Source organism: Penicillium citrinum, assembly GCF_028827155.1.
Source record: "Penicillium citrinum strain IBT 23319 chromosome Unknown utg000004l:1.0-2404223.0:1.0-2405248.0, whole genome shotgun sequence".
NCBI lineage: Eukaryota > Fungi > Ascomycota > Eurotiomycetes > Eurotiales > Aspergillaceae > Penicillium > Penicillium citrinum.
The window spans coordinates 1,846,614-1,860,964 of NW_026622689.1; the positions used below are offsets into that span (position 1 = coordinate 1,846,614).

Consider the following 14,351-nt stretch of genomic DNA (forward strand, 5'->3'; position numbering starts at 1 on the left):
CATGGCGTCAACTATACAGATCTGATTTCTAAAATCAGTCTCAAAACAGGATAACCTCTGCAATACACCAGCCCTCAACAACACAACTACATTACTTAGAGTGCACAACATCCCAATCAATCCACTGAACATTTCCAAAAACACCCTCCTGATCCTGAAACACTTTTTTCGGTTCACTAAAAGCCTGCCACCCTTCTGTACCCAACAAAGTCGTAACACCCCCTTCAATTCTCCCAGTCTTATTAAACCCAGGTCCATAACTCTTATACTCTGCCTGAAGAGTAACTCCCCTCCTCATACCTTGCAACACCATCAACAACCCAATCAATATACCCACTCGATCCAATCGTACCATCCTCATAGCACCGAGCAAAGATAGACCGATGCAGCGAATTCCACGGTCTCCCCAACGCACACGCCCCTTTAATTTCCGGTGCAATGGAGGAATTCGCCGCTTTGAGAGTGGAATCAGCAATGTAAATCCCATACTTATTTTCGAAAGTCGTATTCGTTCCCTTCCACGCTGTAATTCCACCACCACATCCACGAAGTTGTAATTCAGAAGATTGAATCCAAGCCGTTCCAAATCCATATAGGAAATCCGTTTGACCGGCTAAAATGCTCTTATAGAAATAGGCGTTTCCGAGTTTTCCAATGTACACCTTTTTTTTTCCGCATTTAAGTAATTAGCTTCAGTTATCGTTCTTCAAAAATGAATGGAATAATGAACGTACGGTATCTTGATAAGAGTAGAATCCGCAATAGTAGAAACCACCATTCGCTCGACTGAAACTTATAGCATGAGCCGGTCCATCCGAGTATTCTGCCCATGTATTTCGAAAGTTGATGTTATATGCCCTGAAATCACGATTGCCAAAGGGTGTATCTTCGGGAACAGCGAACCCCGTTGGTCCAGAACCGGTGATACTTGCATTCAGCGTCGGTGCAACGACTAACACACTTGAATAGACATTGTCCACGGATTTACCGGTAGAGTCTTTATTCGCGGCGGCCCATTTCAGAGTGACTCTATTCCGGGAGGGATCTTTTGGTGAGGAAGTTGAGCCTAGGAGGGTTATTGGTCCTTGGCGGGTGATGTTTACTTGTTCCTCATAGATCCCGGGTAAAAGGAGGATTGTGGCTGTTGTGTTGTCATTTGGTAGGGAGGTAATTGCGTCCTGGAGAGTGGTGAAGTCTGCGTTATTAGACTTGCCGACTATGATAGTTCCGTGGGGACAATGGCTTCTGCTTGTTTGGCATTTCTCGCGGGTGTTTAGGGTTGATGGGAGTGTTGCGGCTGTTATGTGGGTAGATTGGAAGAGGAGTGGGAGCAGAGGGAGGAGTGACAGACCGAGCATTTTGAAGCTGATCTGCTCTATCTTGAGTAACTGAGTAAAGTATGACTGGTAAAATCTATCATTGAGGTTTATGACTGGGCTTTATAGAAGATCAGTTCAGTTAGCCCTATTATGCGGGCATGATCCCAGAGTTCATCTCCAACACGGCACCCGGAAAAATCTCCTCGTCATTCTTAGAGGAGGCTAGATCGATATTGGCATAAGGCCCGGAGATAGATTAGTATTAACATTGACAAGGGCAAGATTATCGTTTGAACATCGAATGATCTCCACAAATGACCCCGCGAAATGGAGTAGCAAGAAGCTTAGTGCTTCCCCCGCATGGTGGAAGATCTTGTCGCGAAATTGCTGATTCGATTGGAGACGGAGAATTAAGCGTCCACCTGTAGGAAGTGAGGTGGTGGGGGTTAGGGATGGTAGTTGCCAGTGCAATGCAGATATGGGCTACTAGGAAGTAGAAGATAGTCCCAGGTAGAGTAGGACTGGTCGAGGAATCAAATTCCAGTCTTTGATATATGCCAGTCAATCCAGACATTTTGGTTTGTCGAAGTGTTGTCCCGCTATACAGCAATGATCTATCTGATTTCAGAACGATGGATAAGGGAACTTGGGCAATCTTAACGTCAACCTTCACAAAGCTTTGATGCATTGTTTTGTAATCTTTTTGGATTGGCATAAATAGCCCAGTGGTAGTCATCTCACTGGCCGTTTCACCCACGCCCAAAGATTCTTTGACATAGCCTCCTGTCTGAGAGTTGCTGGCAGTAGACAATATCGGGGTATTCCTTCTGGATCTTTGACTTCCTCATCTTGTTTCAACTGGCGGGTAATCAAGACAATACGCATATGCAAAGTCCATATGGCAGCGCCTGTCATTTGAAAGAATTGATCACGTTTGAAGAGATGAGATGAGATGTTGAATGTTTCGTGACATACAAAGTGCTTAGTCATGCTATATGAAAGAATGACTGCCTCAAACAGGCACCATCAACATGAAAAGGTGACAAGGATCTACATTCTTCGGAAGAATGACTTGTCCGAAGTATGCTACTACAATTACTGAAGGAGGTTACAATTACAAGAGGAACAAATCATTAGAATCCCTTGGTGATTGACTAAGTACCACTATTAACGACATACATACACGTAGAGAAAGAAAACTTGACTCTAGCAAATCCAGAAGAGATCAAGGGGTAAATGGAACACACAAAAGTCTATAATACGGGGTCGAAAGGAAGTAAAAAAAAAAGACGGGATCCGGCCTTTTTTAAATTCCCACGGTATGCATGTCCAGTATAGATGGCAAGCAAAGAAGAATTGCGTGGTATGATGTATCAAGGGGGGGGGGAGACAAAGATAAGAGTTGAAGGAAATTAATTTGAATCTCGGACCAGTATCGAGATCAGAAAAAGAAAGAGGCTAGATTAAGCAAGGCAGTGTTTTCCCCAAAATGGAAAGGCGCTTACTCGTCCTCCTCGATCTCCTCGGCGCGGGCACCCAGGGTGTAGCGGGACTTGCCGTCGGAGGACTTCTCGTGCTCGATAGCCAGCTTGGACAGGTGAGCAATCATGTTCTCGATCTGGGTGTCGGCCTTGGAGCGGGTCTTGCGGCCAAGGTTGTCCAGAGCGGGGATGATGGTCAAGATGTAGTAGACGACAGCAATGATGACGGTAACACCAATGGAGTAGGCCCAGATGACAACAACGGTGACAATGTCGACATCGTTGTTGACGGAGAAGCCAGGACCAGCGGGGTCGGAGGGGTGAGTGTCCTTCCAGTCAGGAGCCAACCAGCCGAAGACACAGAAGAGAGTGGCCAGAACATCGACGATGAAGATGGCAATGACCAGCTGCCACGAGGGCCAAGTCTTACCACCACGGGTGACGAAGATCAACCAGTTCTCAGTCAGAGCAATCTCGAGGAAGAGAATCTCCTGGGGAGAACCGAAGTTCTGGATGATACCACCGTTCTCGAGGAAGAGAGTACCACGAATGATCCAGGTAGCGGCAGCGAGCAGAACACCCAGGACAACGGAGATGACCCAGATCTTAGGCAGCTGCCACTCGACGGGACGGGCCTCGAAGTGAGCGTTATCGTAAGCGACGGCAATGGTGGCAAGATCGGCGAAAAGAGCGATGAAGACAATCAGGGAGGAGTCAACGGTCTCGTCAATGATGATCATGGAGGTAACCAGGTAGATCTCAAGGTGAAGACACAGGGCAATACGGTACTGGATGTAGGCCTTCATACGCTGGAAGATTTGACGGGCCAGCTTGATAGCATCGACAATGGTGGACAGACCGGGGGCAAGGAAGACAATATCAGCGGCAGCCTGGGCAGCCTCAGTGGAACCCTCGACAGCGATACCACAGTCAGCCTTCTTCAGGGAGGGGGCGTCGTTGACACCGTCACCAGTCATGGCAGTCAAGTGACCACGCTGCTGGAGCATCTCGACGACCTGGTACTTGTGCTCGGGGAAAACCTCAGCGAAACCGTCGGCCTTCTCAACAAGCTCGTGCTGGGCAGAGCCGGCGAGACCACCGTGGATCAGACGCTCAGAGTCGTAGACCTTGGTACCAAGGGCAAGCATCTTGCAGGTCTCCTTAGCGATAGCGATAGCGTCACCAGTAAGCATCTTGACGGACAGACCCAGAACCTGGGCCTCAGCGATGGTGTGGGCAGTATCCTCACGGGGAGGGTCGAACATGGGGTACATGCCCAGCAGTTGCCAGGGCTCACCCTCCTTCATAACAGCAACACCAAGGGAACGGAAACCACGACGAGCGAACTCGGTGGCCTTGTCACGGTAGAGCTGGGCCTCCTCCTGGGAGCACTCGGACATGTTCAGGATAGCCTTGGGGGCACCCTTAGCACAGATGTAGCGGACACCATCGCAAGTACAGATGGTAGTGATACGCTTGGAGACAGGGTCGAAAGGAGTGTACTTCTCGGTGATCCAGTTGCGGGCGAGGATCTCACGAGCCTTGGGGTAACGGCGGAGAGTAAGGATGGTGACCTTGTCGATGGGGTCCAGGTTCTTAACGTTGTGGGAAGAGGCGATAGCGGCAACAGCCATCATCCAGTTGACATCAACACCCTCAGCGACGTAGGGCTCACGGATGGACAGCTGGTTGGCAGTCAGAGTACCAGTCTTGTCGGAGCAGAGAATATCGACACCGGCAAGGGACTCAATGGCGGTAAGCTTCTGGACAATGGCCTTCTGCTCAGCAAGGTAGGCGGCACCGACAGCGAGGGTGGTGGTGGTGACGACGGGCAGACCGACGGGAACACCAATGATCAGAAGAATCAGGGTGTAGTGAAGCAGGTTGTTGTCAGACTCCTCGGGGGTAGCGATCTTCAGGTGACGGAAGAAACCACCAATCCAGGCAGCGAGAATCCAGAACATGACAAGGACCAGCAGGGAGGTACCAATGTTGTCCATGACAGCCTTGAAGTGACCCTGATCCTGGGCACCCTGAACGAGAGCAGCGGTCTTACCGACGAAAGACTGGCGGGCGGTGGCAGTGACGATACCGAAGGCCTTTCCGCGCTTGCAACCGGTGGTGTAGTAGCACATGTCGGCCATGTACTTGTCGACAGCAAGAGACTCACCAGTGATGGCAGACTGATCGCAAGCAATCAGGGAGACACCCTGGTGGGTCTCAACATCCTCGTCGTCATCGTCACCCTTCTCCTTGAGGGTGTCGTCGTTGGCGGTAGCGAGGTACTCCTTGTAGGTCTCGAAGTTCTCGGGCTTCTCGTAGTCACAGATCAGACGGACATCAGCGGGGACGACAGTGCCCTCCTCGATGACGACGATGTCACCAGCAACAAGCTCACGGGCGAGGATCTCCTCCTCCTGACCGTTACGGACAACGATAGCACGCATAGCAATATCACCCTTCAGCGAAGCAACAACATCGGCGGCCTGCTTCTCCTGGTACCAACCGACAAGGGCGTTAAGAAGAAGAATACCACAGATGACACCAAGATCGATCCAGTCACGAAGACCAGCGGCGAGCAGAACAGCAAGTTCCATAACTATAGAAGAGAAAAAAAAACACGCGTTAGTTATGCCATTGGAACGCGTCAAGAGGTCCAATTCTGCGATTGTTGTGTATTACTTACCATACAGAATGGGACCACGGAAGTAACCGATGAACTGAATGAAGATGTTGGTCTTCTCAGTAACCAACTCGTTCCAGCCACACTTCTTACGGCGAGGCTCAATGTCAGAGGAGCTCAGACCGGAACGCAGGTCGGTCTCGAGCCACTCATCGGGGCATTGCCAGCCCTCCTCAACGGAGTCGCCCTTCTTGCCCCAGAACTTCCACCAGGGCTTCTTGCCCTCAGCAGCGCTCAGAGCACCAGCAGAAGAGGTAGAACCACGACGACCATCACGGGCAGTAGAGATGTAGCGGTTCAGCGCAGAGTACTCGTCAAGAGCACCGCCATCACCACCAGCACCACCCTCAGTAGTCTCCTTAGTGTGGCGTTCGCCATTCTCGACGTCGACAGCATAGGAGATCCTCCGCTCGCTCGAGCTCGTTTGATTTGTCGCCATTGTTGCAGTTGTTGCGGCTCACAAGCCTAGGAAGACCAACACTTCAATGGCAAGGTACCGAACGAGACGGAATAATCCTATAAAAAAGAAAGGAAAAAAAGAGAGAAAGGAGAGAAGGTGGATTGAGCGAAGGAATGGGACTTTATAATACGGGGGGGGGGGACCTCTTTGCGTGGGAGGGAACGACGAAAAGAGAGAACGGGAGTGGGTGGGAGTGGATCACCTCTCTTTCTCTTGTGAGGGAAATACAAAAAGAGCGTAATGAAAAAAAAAAAATTAGATTTCCAAAAAAAAAAAATTTGAAAAAAGGTCGGACTGTCCCAAAAGGAGAGGATGGGAAAAAGAGAAAACAGAAAAAAAAAATCTGAACGAGCGAAAAGGGAAAGGCTAAGTAACTTCTGGGTCCAACTTGTTGTTGATTTCCACAGGAGGTCCTGGCCTGGCGCGTATGTACCTGGTTGCTGGGCAAGTATTTTCTTTATTTTTTTGGGGGGAATTATCAGTGTAATTTACGGTATCACAAATACACCGGCACTATTCTGCCGAGTTGCTATCGGTAGGAAAATGGACGAGCTTGCCGAGTGCGGCCCCAACTGGCTCGGCTTGATTATGCGCGATTTTACGATTGCTACCGACTACTATCATGGTAATTTGGTTTGATTGATCATAGTACTATGTATACGGTGTACTGTGTCAGTGTGCTGATTAGCACTCAATAGAACATACAGATATACAGACCAGACTACATACAGTACATACATATCCTTACTGCGTCCAAGACAATAACACAAAATAATAGCATTGGCGCATGATTTGCGCGAGGTATGTCGGAGGTTTCGAGGAATCCAAACAATGGGAGATAGAGATCGCTCCCTTGCAGGAGGAGCATCTTACTCTATTTGTTTAGTACAGTACAATACGCAGCATCACCGCACCAGCAACAGCAGACCAAATAGTAAGTACATTATCATTAACCACACAATGGATACTCTTCCGAAAGAACTTGCTCGTTAGTTACTACTCACTATGTATGTACAAAAATAAATCTCTGCTCCGTGCTACCCGATTGCCCTGAACCAGTTGGACAGGGGGTGTACCGCAAGCGGCGTGCATACCATAATACATCCATACTACCATACGCTGTATGTATGGAGACAGCATTCATCCAGATAATGTAAATGTACTACTGAAACCATTAGGTCATTTTCTTCTCCCGCCCATATCGCCACGCCCTTTTCCCCCCAAACTCTGCCTTATTTCCACCCCCCCTCGCCCCAGCTGCCCTTTTTTTCCAACTTGCCTCGTGGGGAAGTCATTTAAATTGCTCCTTTCTGACTGGTGTTCAATCCCGGCCTGTCTCCATCCACTACCGTCGTCTAGTGACGGCATGCATCGAATCATGGGCCCGTCTCAGCGACTATGACTTCATCGTTGTGCTGATCGCGACGCGACTCTCAGAATGGCCCCCATCGCTCGGCGACGGCTTTGCTGGGTTAGTCCAGTCCAGTCAGTTTCGAGGAGTGCACTGCTAACTACTGTCATAATGTATGCACATAGGTAGTGCTGTGGTAGAGCGACATTGCTCAATTGGCCCAGTAAATATGCACAATTATTATTCCCACTATTAAGGGTCTACATCTCCATACACTGTCTCTCCGCGACGGGGGGAGGGTACTCGATATCATCAATGCTACTCTACAGTAAAAGCTGGAAGGATAGAAACTTCTCAAAAGCTTCGGGATACCCAATGCGTAGAAGACGTCACGATCAACTGAACTGCACTTCCGCGATTGGGCGATCCTGTCACCTTTGATGCACCCCGAGGATTTTCGTGCAGGAGGCTGGGACCAGCCTGTCTTGATATCTCCTTTGTCCAGTCCGATGCTGTATATCCAGGGTTAGGGAGGTCAGAGAGGTCAATAGGGACTAGGCTATCGACAAACTCCGATTATAGTACAAAGTACTTCGTCTTTTACTACGTACTTCATAAGGAACGCCTCCAACAAACAAGTAAGGCTAATAATCGCTCGCTTTCGTACTCCGTATACATAACACTCCTAACCATTCCCGGCGCTTTCCGCGGTTCTAAGGGTATAACCAATTGAAAGCTTAAGATCAGTAATTGAATTTGATTGATTTTTCCTCCTACCAACCCTGCTGTACTATGTACTCTGTACCGTAGGCACTTTTCCCCTGGTCTCGCCTGAATCGGTCGGTCGGTCAAAGAACGTCTCGTCTCGCCCGTGTGCAATTTTTGAAGAAAGAGGGGCCCCGAGGGGCCCCGATTATCTCCCAAACCATTCTTGCTTGCTCCAGACTTCTCTCCGACCCCCCCCCTTTCATCTCCATTCCACATCCCCCATCCCCAATGTGATAATGATAGTCATCTTGCCTCTTTCCTCCCCAACCCTGTTCGGGAAACCGACCGGTGTGCCCGTTAGGTCCACTGTATGTACGAAGTACGCTCGGGCTTATACTAGAGTACTATAGCAGTCAGTACGATACATACTCACGCGTAGTCGCGCTTCGTCCCCTAATGACCCCGTGCTCACGATCACTCCGGGGGGATTTCCGCGGCGTTAAATTAATTGCGACTCCGTAGGGTGCCGTATGTATGTAATTTCATCGGCCTTTTCACGTCAGCCAAGACCGGCCCGTGTTGTCTCCTGAATCCTGGGGCTAAGGAGGTTGGGTTGGGGGGGAGTTCAAGTACGACGCTACACTCCGTGTTAGGGGATCTTGTTGCATGAGGAGAGTGGAGATTCGCGAGAAGCTATTGTGTACTGTACTCCGTACTGTAGGTGTGAAATATGCAGGCGGACCCTCTAAGGATCTTGTCGTGTCTAAGTTGCAGGAGTGGAGAGCTTCAATGGATACCGTTGAGTGTGTACTCCGTAGTCGGGGAACGTTACGAATTGACTTCGAAGATCCATGGGACTCGGCAACGTGTAGTAGGAACAAGGGACTTCCAGTAGGTGAGTTACTCTTGAAACGTCGAGTTTCTATGGTAACTCGCGTTTCGATAGATGAAGTATGGACTCGAGTCTGTCGCAAGTAAATGAAGGGAACGATCGAGATTCTGCCGCGAGAACTAGCTATCGTATGCCGTATTCGTACAGGACTATTCCATACTGTTCTTACAGTAGTACGATGGTATACTACAGTCTGTAGGTACATACACTGGGCAATAAATCTTGATTCATCGCCGAACACCTCGTGGTGCAGCAGGGCACTGTACTGCACAATATTCACCAATGGCAGGTCTTGGCGATTATTGCCATCATCATGGCAAATTTGGCTACGCTACACCACGTTCAAGACCAACTTTAATGGGGAATCATATTCAGCCTTGGACGATCGCGCCGCTGATGTCGTCGGTCTGGAGAGATGAGGGCACGGGCTCTGCAACAAAATGCCTCACGGTATTATCTTGCCACCCGTCATGTTCATTTTCGCAGAAAATTTGCAATTCTTTTACTCAACTTATGCGGTGAAGACCGAAAGACCGAGAAACAATGGCCACTTTGCGCGGAGAAATCTCGATTGTGTCGGACTAACTGCGACTTTTTTTTTCTTACCCCAGTGGAGATGCCCCAGTTCTCACTTTGTCCTGTGGTTGTCGACCGGCACGACCATCCGCCCTGGGCAAATTTCCCACTTTCACCTTCGAGTGGAGCCCGTGCGTGCGCGCAAGGCTTCTCGATCTTTTCTAGAAGGCTTCGAATGGCACTTTGGTTCCGTGGTTGCAGCTGATGGGTACTCAAACAATCTGTACTGTACTCCGTACATACTTACACTGAAGGGTTCTGAAAATTCTGATTGTATTTTATGCATGCACTTGTCTACAAAGTACAGTACACGGAGTCCGTATGGAATGTTGTCCCCATGGCTAACCCCAAAACATCTTAGGTAAACTGGAATAGTTTCTCGACGATAAGAGTGAAACTCTCACGTCATGGCAGTTTATCATGCCGTTTTCCGCCGACGCTTTTCCCAGGCTGGTCGTGTGGAAGTCGCTTTTGGTTTAGCCTCGAAATTTTGTGTATTCGCCGTGGCCGAATGTGACCGAAAGGAACGAAATGCCCAATCGGGTTAGTCTTGTCTTAATAGGAGCCCTTGTCCAATCACGGCGCGTAATATCAGCTTAGTCATTGCTGATCCTGCCGTTTCTGCCGCGCCGGGAAAAGCAGGGCAAAAAATAAGAAAAAGAAAAAGAAAAAAAAAGAGCAGCTGCCGTGTCACCAAATGGAGAATTTCCTACTGCAAAGGTAGATGTGAATATCAATTAGTGATATTGAACCTTCAATTCAGTTAAAACTCTGTAAATTGAATCAATTGACCGTGTACTATGTACATACATAGCCATCAGGGAGCAACCCATCTGGTAACACTCAATGATTTGCATCCCATTTCGGCCCATCGAGTCTTGGCTCTCACCGCGCAACCCCGTGTACCTACAGTAGTGGAATATAGAATGGAGACTACCCCCAAGACCTCCCTCAATTTCCAGCAATCATACCCTCACAAAGGGATCCACTCGCTGAATCAAACCCTCACCGGTGGGCCAGATGAGCATCGTGAAGGGGGCATCCCCACTGGCGATCGCCCTGCCATCTGTCGCCAATTTACCATACCGACGCATTGTGCACCCTGAAGGGGATTAGTGATTGAGGCATTTTATGCCCCGTCTCCAATTGTCCGTGTCTCCGCGGATGGCTTGCCCAGCTATACGTGTACAGTACTATGTACTCCGTGAGCTTACATCTTTATTATCTCGTCAATTCCCTATCTCCTGTGTATAATTCATATTATGTAGTATTCATACCTAACAACTATATACCCAATATATAGAACAAATTCTATATATATAGCTGTAGAATACACTACCAATTACAGTAGTACGATTCTCAGACTAAAACCACTAGACGCCCCTCAACGTCCGCGTCGGGTTCGCCAAGAGATCCCAGCGTCCGTTCTCCCGATTTCCCCCAGGTTCCCTACCATTCAGAGACGAGCTGTATAGACTAGCTACGAAATAAAAGTACGGAGAAACGAATCTAAGTTTGGAGTATGGAGAATGAGCACCGTAAGGAGTAATCAGCATTGCAATTACAGTAGTTCAGTCTGACCTACTCCGTGGAGGTATATTCTGGTGCGGTTTCCGTGCATTAAGGTTCGCGAATGGGAAATTCCCGCTCTCGATGTATGCATGGACTTGGTCCGCTGTCTTCTGCATGCATGGCTGTTGTCTGCAAGGAGATGAACGTGGCTAGCGATCACAGACTCGGACAAGGGCCACAGATGGGAAAAGAGAAAAAATCGCGCGCTTTGCCTATCGGTGGATGCAATCTGCAGTTGCATCCACTACTGTAGGAAAGGGAGGTCTACTGTACAATCTGACCTGGATAGTCCGTATGGAGAATTGCCTATTTGGTTTGTTAGTGATATCTTACCAGAGTGAGCTAAAGTAGAGGTTACTAGATACTGAGGAATTTAACATCGTCATCGTTTAATTCGGGAGTGACAGCCGTAACGTACTAGCAAAAATTGTCTGTGCTTGATTTGATTCTCGACGAGTAAAAGGTAAAAAGGGCTAAGGAATCGCCGACGCCGACACCGATACCGACTATTACTCTCGCCCCCTGCTTATTGGATTACTATACAGCGTAATAAGGTGAAGCGTTGAATACAATCGGTTTTCGGCACGATATCGCCATCATTGACAAGACCTCGGTCATAAGACAAAATCATCAAATCAAAATCAAATTCAAAAATTTTCGACCCAAGGCCCATCGACCTTCTCGAACCCCGTGTCGGCCGGAATCCCGTCCAGGACTCGGGCTACGCGGCACGGGAGTCGGCACCGACTTGGGCCTTAGTTTCTTGTCACAGCTGATGTTTGGTATCGCGTGGCATGTTTGGAACTTATCCCCATTCGCACACTTTTTCTGGGTCTCGTTATCTGCCTCGCTACGAGTTTGACTCCATTCTGCCCTAGGGTAAGTGTCCTGTACTTCGTATGGAGTCCTCCGTACATAGCATCACTGATGCTCAGAGTCCACAGCAACATATTTTCAACTACGAAAATGTGAGTGGTACGTTAAAATCTGGTTCTGTGGTCAGCCCTATTCCTCGTTTGAGTCCCTGGCTGCTCCATAGTCAAATATTTCCCACTATTCAGTTGCATACTAATATGTAGTATAAGCACCAGTAAATCATATAGCTGAGGCTCTGCGGTCTACTTGCACCGCCAGGTATACTGTATGTATGTTCGCTCTTGGCTGCGTTAAACCCCTGCGTTGATCAGCATTGTCTGTGCAAAGCACACCGTATTTTGTATCTTCAAGATCACATTTACGATCCCTAGTAGCATACTATGATGTAAATCTCAATGTCATCAAAGTCCGTGCTACTACCACCAGCAGGTAGGCCAGCCAGCACAGTAGCACTGAATCATCACATCCCTTAGTCTGCAGCTACACTCGATAGCGGCCTCGGCCTCGGCCTCGGGAATGAGATTCCAACTGCTCACATTACCACCGAATCTCCGTTTCACACTAATGATCTCCGAAGGCCTCGATCTCAATATTCCCCAGCAAGCAAACTTCCTTCTATAGCTTCTAACTCTAGAACAAACTCTACAGGCAATGGGCCGTCCCGCCCGTAACACGTTTAAGTCGGGCATTCCTTTGCAATCTCCATACAGTGCATACTTCATCTATAGTACTCCGTACATATGCACGATATCGTAGGATCTTACTCAACTAGGTAGGTCGCGTGGAGCAAGCAAGGGCCATATGATGAAATATGTTCTATCCTCTCCAGGTCTACATCACCCTTTCTACCCTATCCTCCGTCATTGTTCAACCCCGGGGTGCCTTAATTTGGGGCCATGACGACATAGTCAGGGGTATTCTTCCGATCTGGGGAGGTCGGGACAGGTCTGACTTCAAACGAAATACGAAAAAAGAAACGAGATGGATCAAAACAAACAACCTAGCACCGCGACGCGACTCAACTAGACTCGCGCACTGGCCGACATTAACATCAACCGTAGTGTTCATGAGCGTTGTTTGGTTCGCAGTGCCCTGATCGACAGGAGAAACAGACCAAAAGGCCCCGCCACTTTACTCTTCAAGGGCAAGCACGAACTCTTTTTTTCGGGAAAAAGTGTCCTATAGTGCACATCACTATTTCAAATTGGTGGGATTGACCCGCGAAACTGGTTTTTTACCTTGTCTTTCCTATTTTGTTTCTGTGTATAGTTGCTACAGCCGTACGGAGTACGGATGGAGTATGTACGGATAATAGTCTAGCTTCTTGCTTGTTTTTTGCAAGGCTTTGATACGTACATCTCCGAATACCATGTGAGCCATGCTAGAATATGTGCTGTGTTATGCGAGGATCCGGTTCCTGGCTTCTCGTGGAGTAAATAGAGCCGCCGATCAGCGCGTCTGACTCGGGTGTTTGGGCAAGTTGACCGAATGACAACTACATCATCGAGGTGTATTGATGTCCTCCTACGCAGTAAAACACCGTTTCTGAGTGAGGTATCTCGAGTGCTGCATGTAGTGGTGCGTGTGCGTTAAAATAGAAGTCCTGGTTTCACGTCTGGGTGAAACCTGTGTCACGGCTGCTTACAGTCGCAATACGATGCTTCACTGGTATTTGGACGCCGACTGTTTCTGTTACATGTTTTTTTTTCTTTGTTTCTGTTGCATGTACATGTATATTGTGCCTGACGAGATACGCTAGACCATGCCGTTCTGGGCCACATCGTCATGGCGTGGAATCAACGCTTGCTCTACATAGTATACCATAGATCTCGATGATACTTCCAATGAGATTTATTTCAATTCGACTGCCTGCCAGGCTCCGGCATAATAGCAGTAGATCTTTAACATCGAATTCTACATTTAGAAGCAGTGGCTGTGTCATTGACGACGTTGCCAACGCAGATCGACTCGGGCACATTGCCGATGGCTTCATTGAACATATGTATTCCATTACAACATCCATGATATGCACGATCTACAATGCCAAAGCTTCGCGATTCCTCTTTACGGTGCGGTACAAACAAGACTACAGGGTAATACTACGATACACACGACTACCTGCTTCATCTTGGCTGTTTCAATATCGTAGTATGCCAAGCAACACAGGATACTCGATCAACATGTTGCCTATGACTCCCGCTGGTCTGGGGCTGTGTACATGATACATTGCAGTACTCCATACATTACCCGGAATAAAAGCTGTTTGGGATGCAGTGTCAAAGAAGGGTATCTGATACACCTATTGCCGATACCATGTCGACATCGCCACGATGTGCCATGTCCTTCTCCAGGATCGACGTGCCAATCCCGATAGACCGACGCCCAGGATCATTGAATTCAATGAAGTTCCACCGCCAGTCTTGGCCGACAGAA

At 48.5% G+C, this 14,351-nt stretch overlaps 2 protein-coding genes across 2 annotated transcripts; both read right to left on the minus strand.

The window, feature by feature from the left end:
* Window positions 1-91: 91 nt before the first annotated feature.
* On the minus strand, window positions 92-1,358 carry N7469_005646 (putative pectin methylesterase; the record flags this gene model as incomplete). The annotated part of the gene is made up of 3 exons (XM_056644566.1): window positions 92-300; window positions 353-662; window positions 735-1,358. The coding sequence occupies 3 exons, from the start codon at window positions 1,356-1,358 to the stop codon at window positions 92-94; spliced, it is 1,143 nt and encodes a 380-aa protein (XP_056501380.1).
* A 1,462-nt stretch (window positions 1,359-2,820) lies between these two features.
* On the minus strand, window positions 2,821-5,922 carry N7469_005647 (uncharacterized protein; the record flags this gene model as incomplete). Its single annotated transcript, XM_056644567.1, has 2 exons — window positions 2,821-5,399; window positions 5,487-5,922. The coding sequence occupies 2 exons, from the start codon at window positions 5,920-5,922 to the stop codon at window positions 2,821-2,823; spliced, it is 3,015 nt and encodes a 1,004-aa protein (XP_056501381.1).
* Window positions 5,923-14,351: the final 8,429 nt, after the last annotated feature.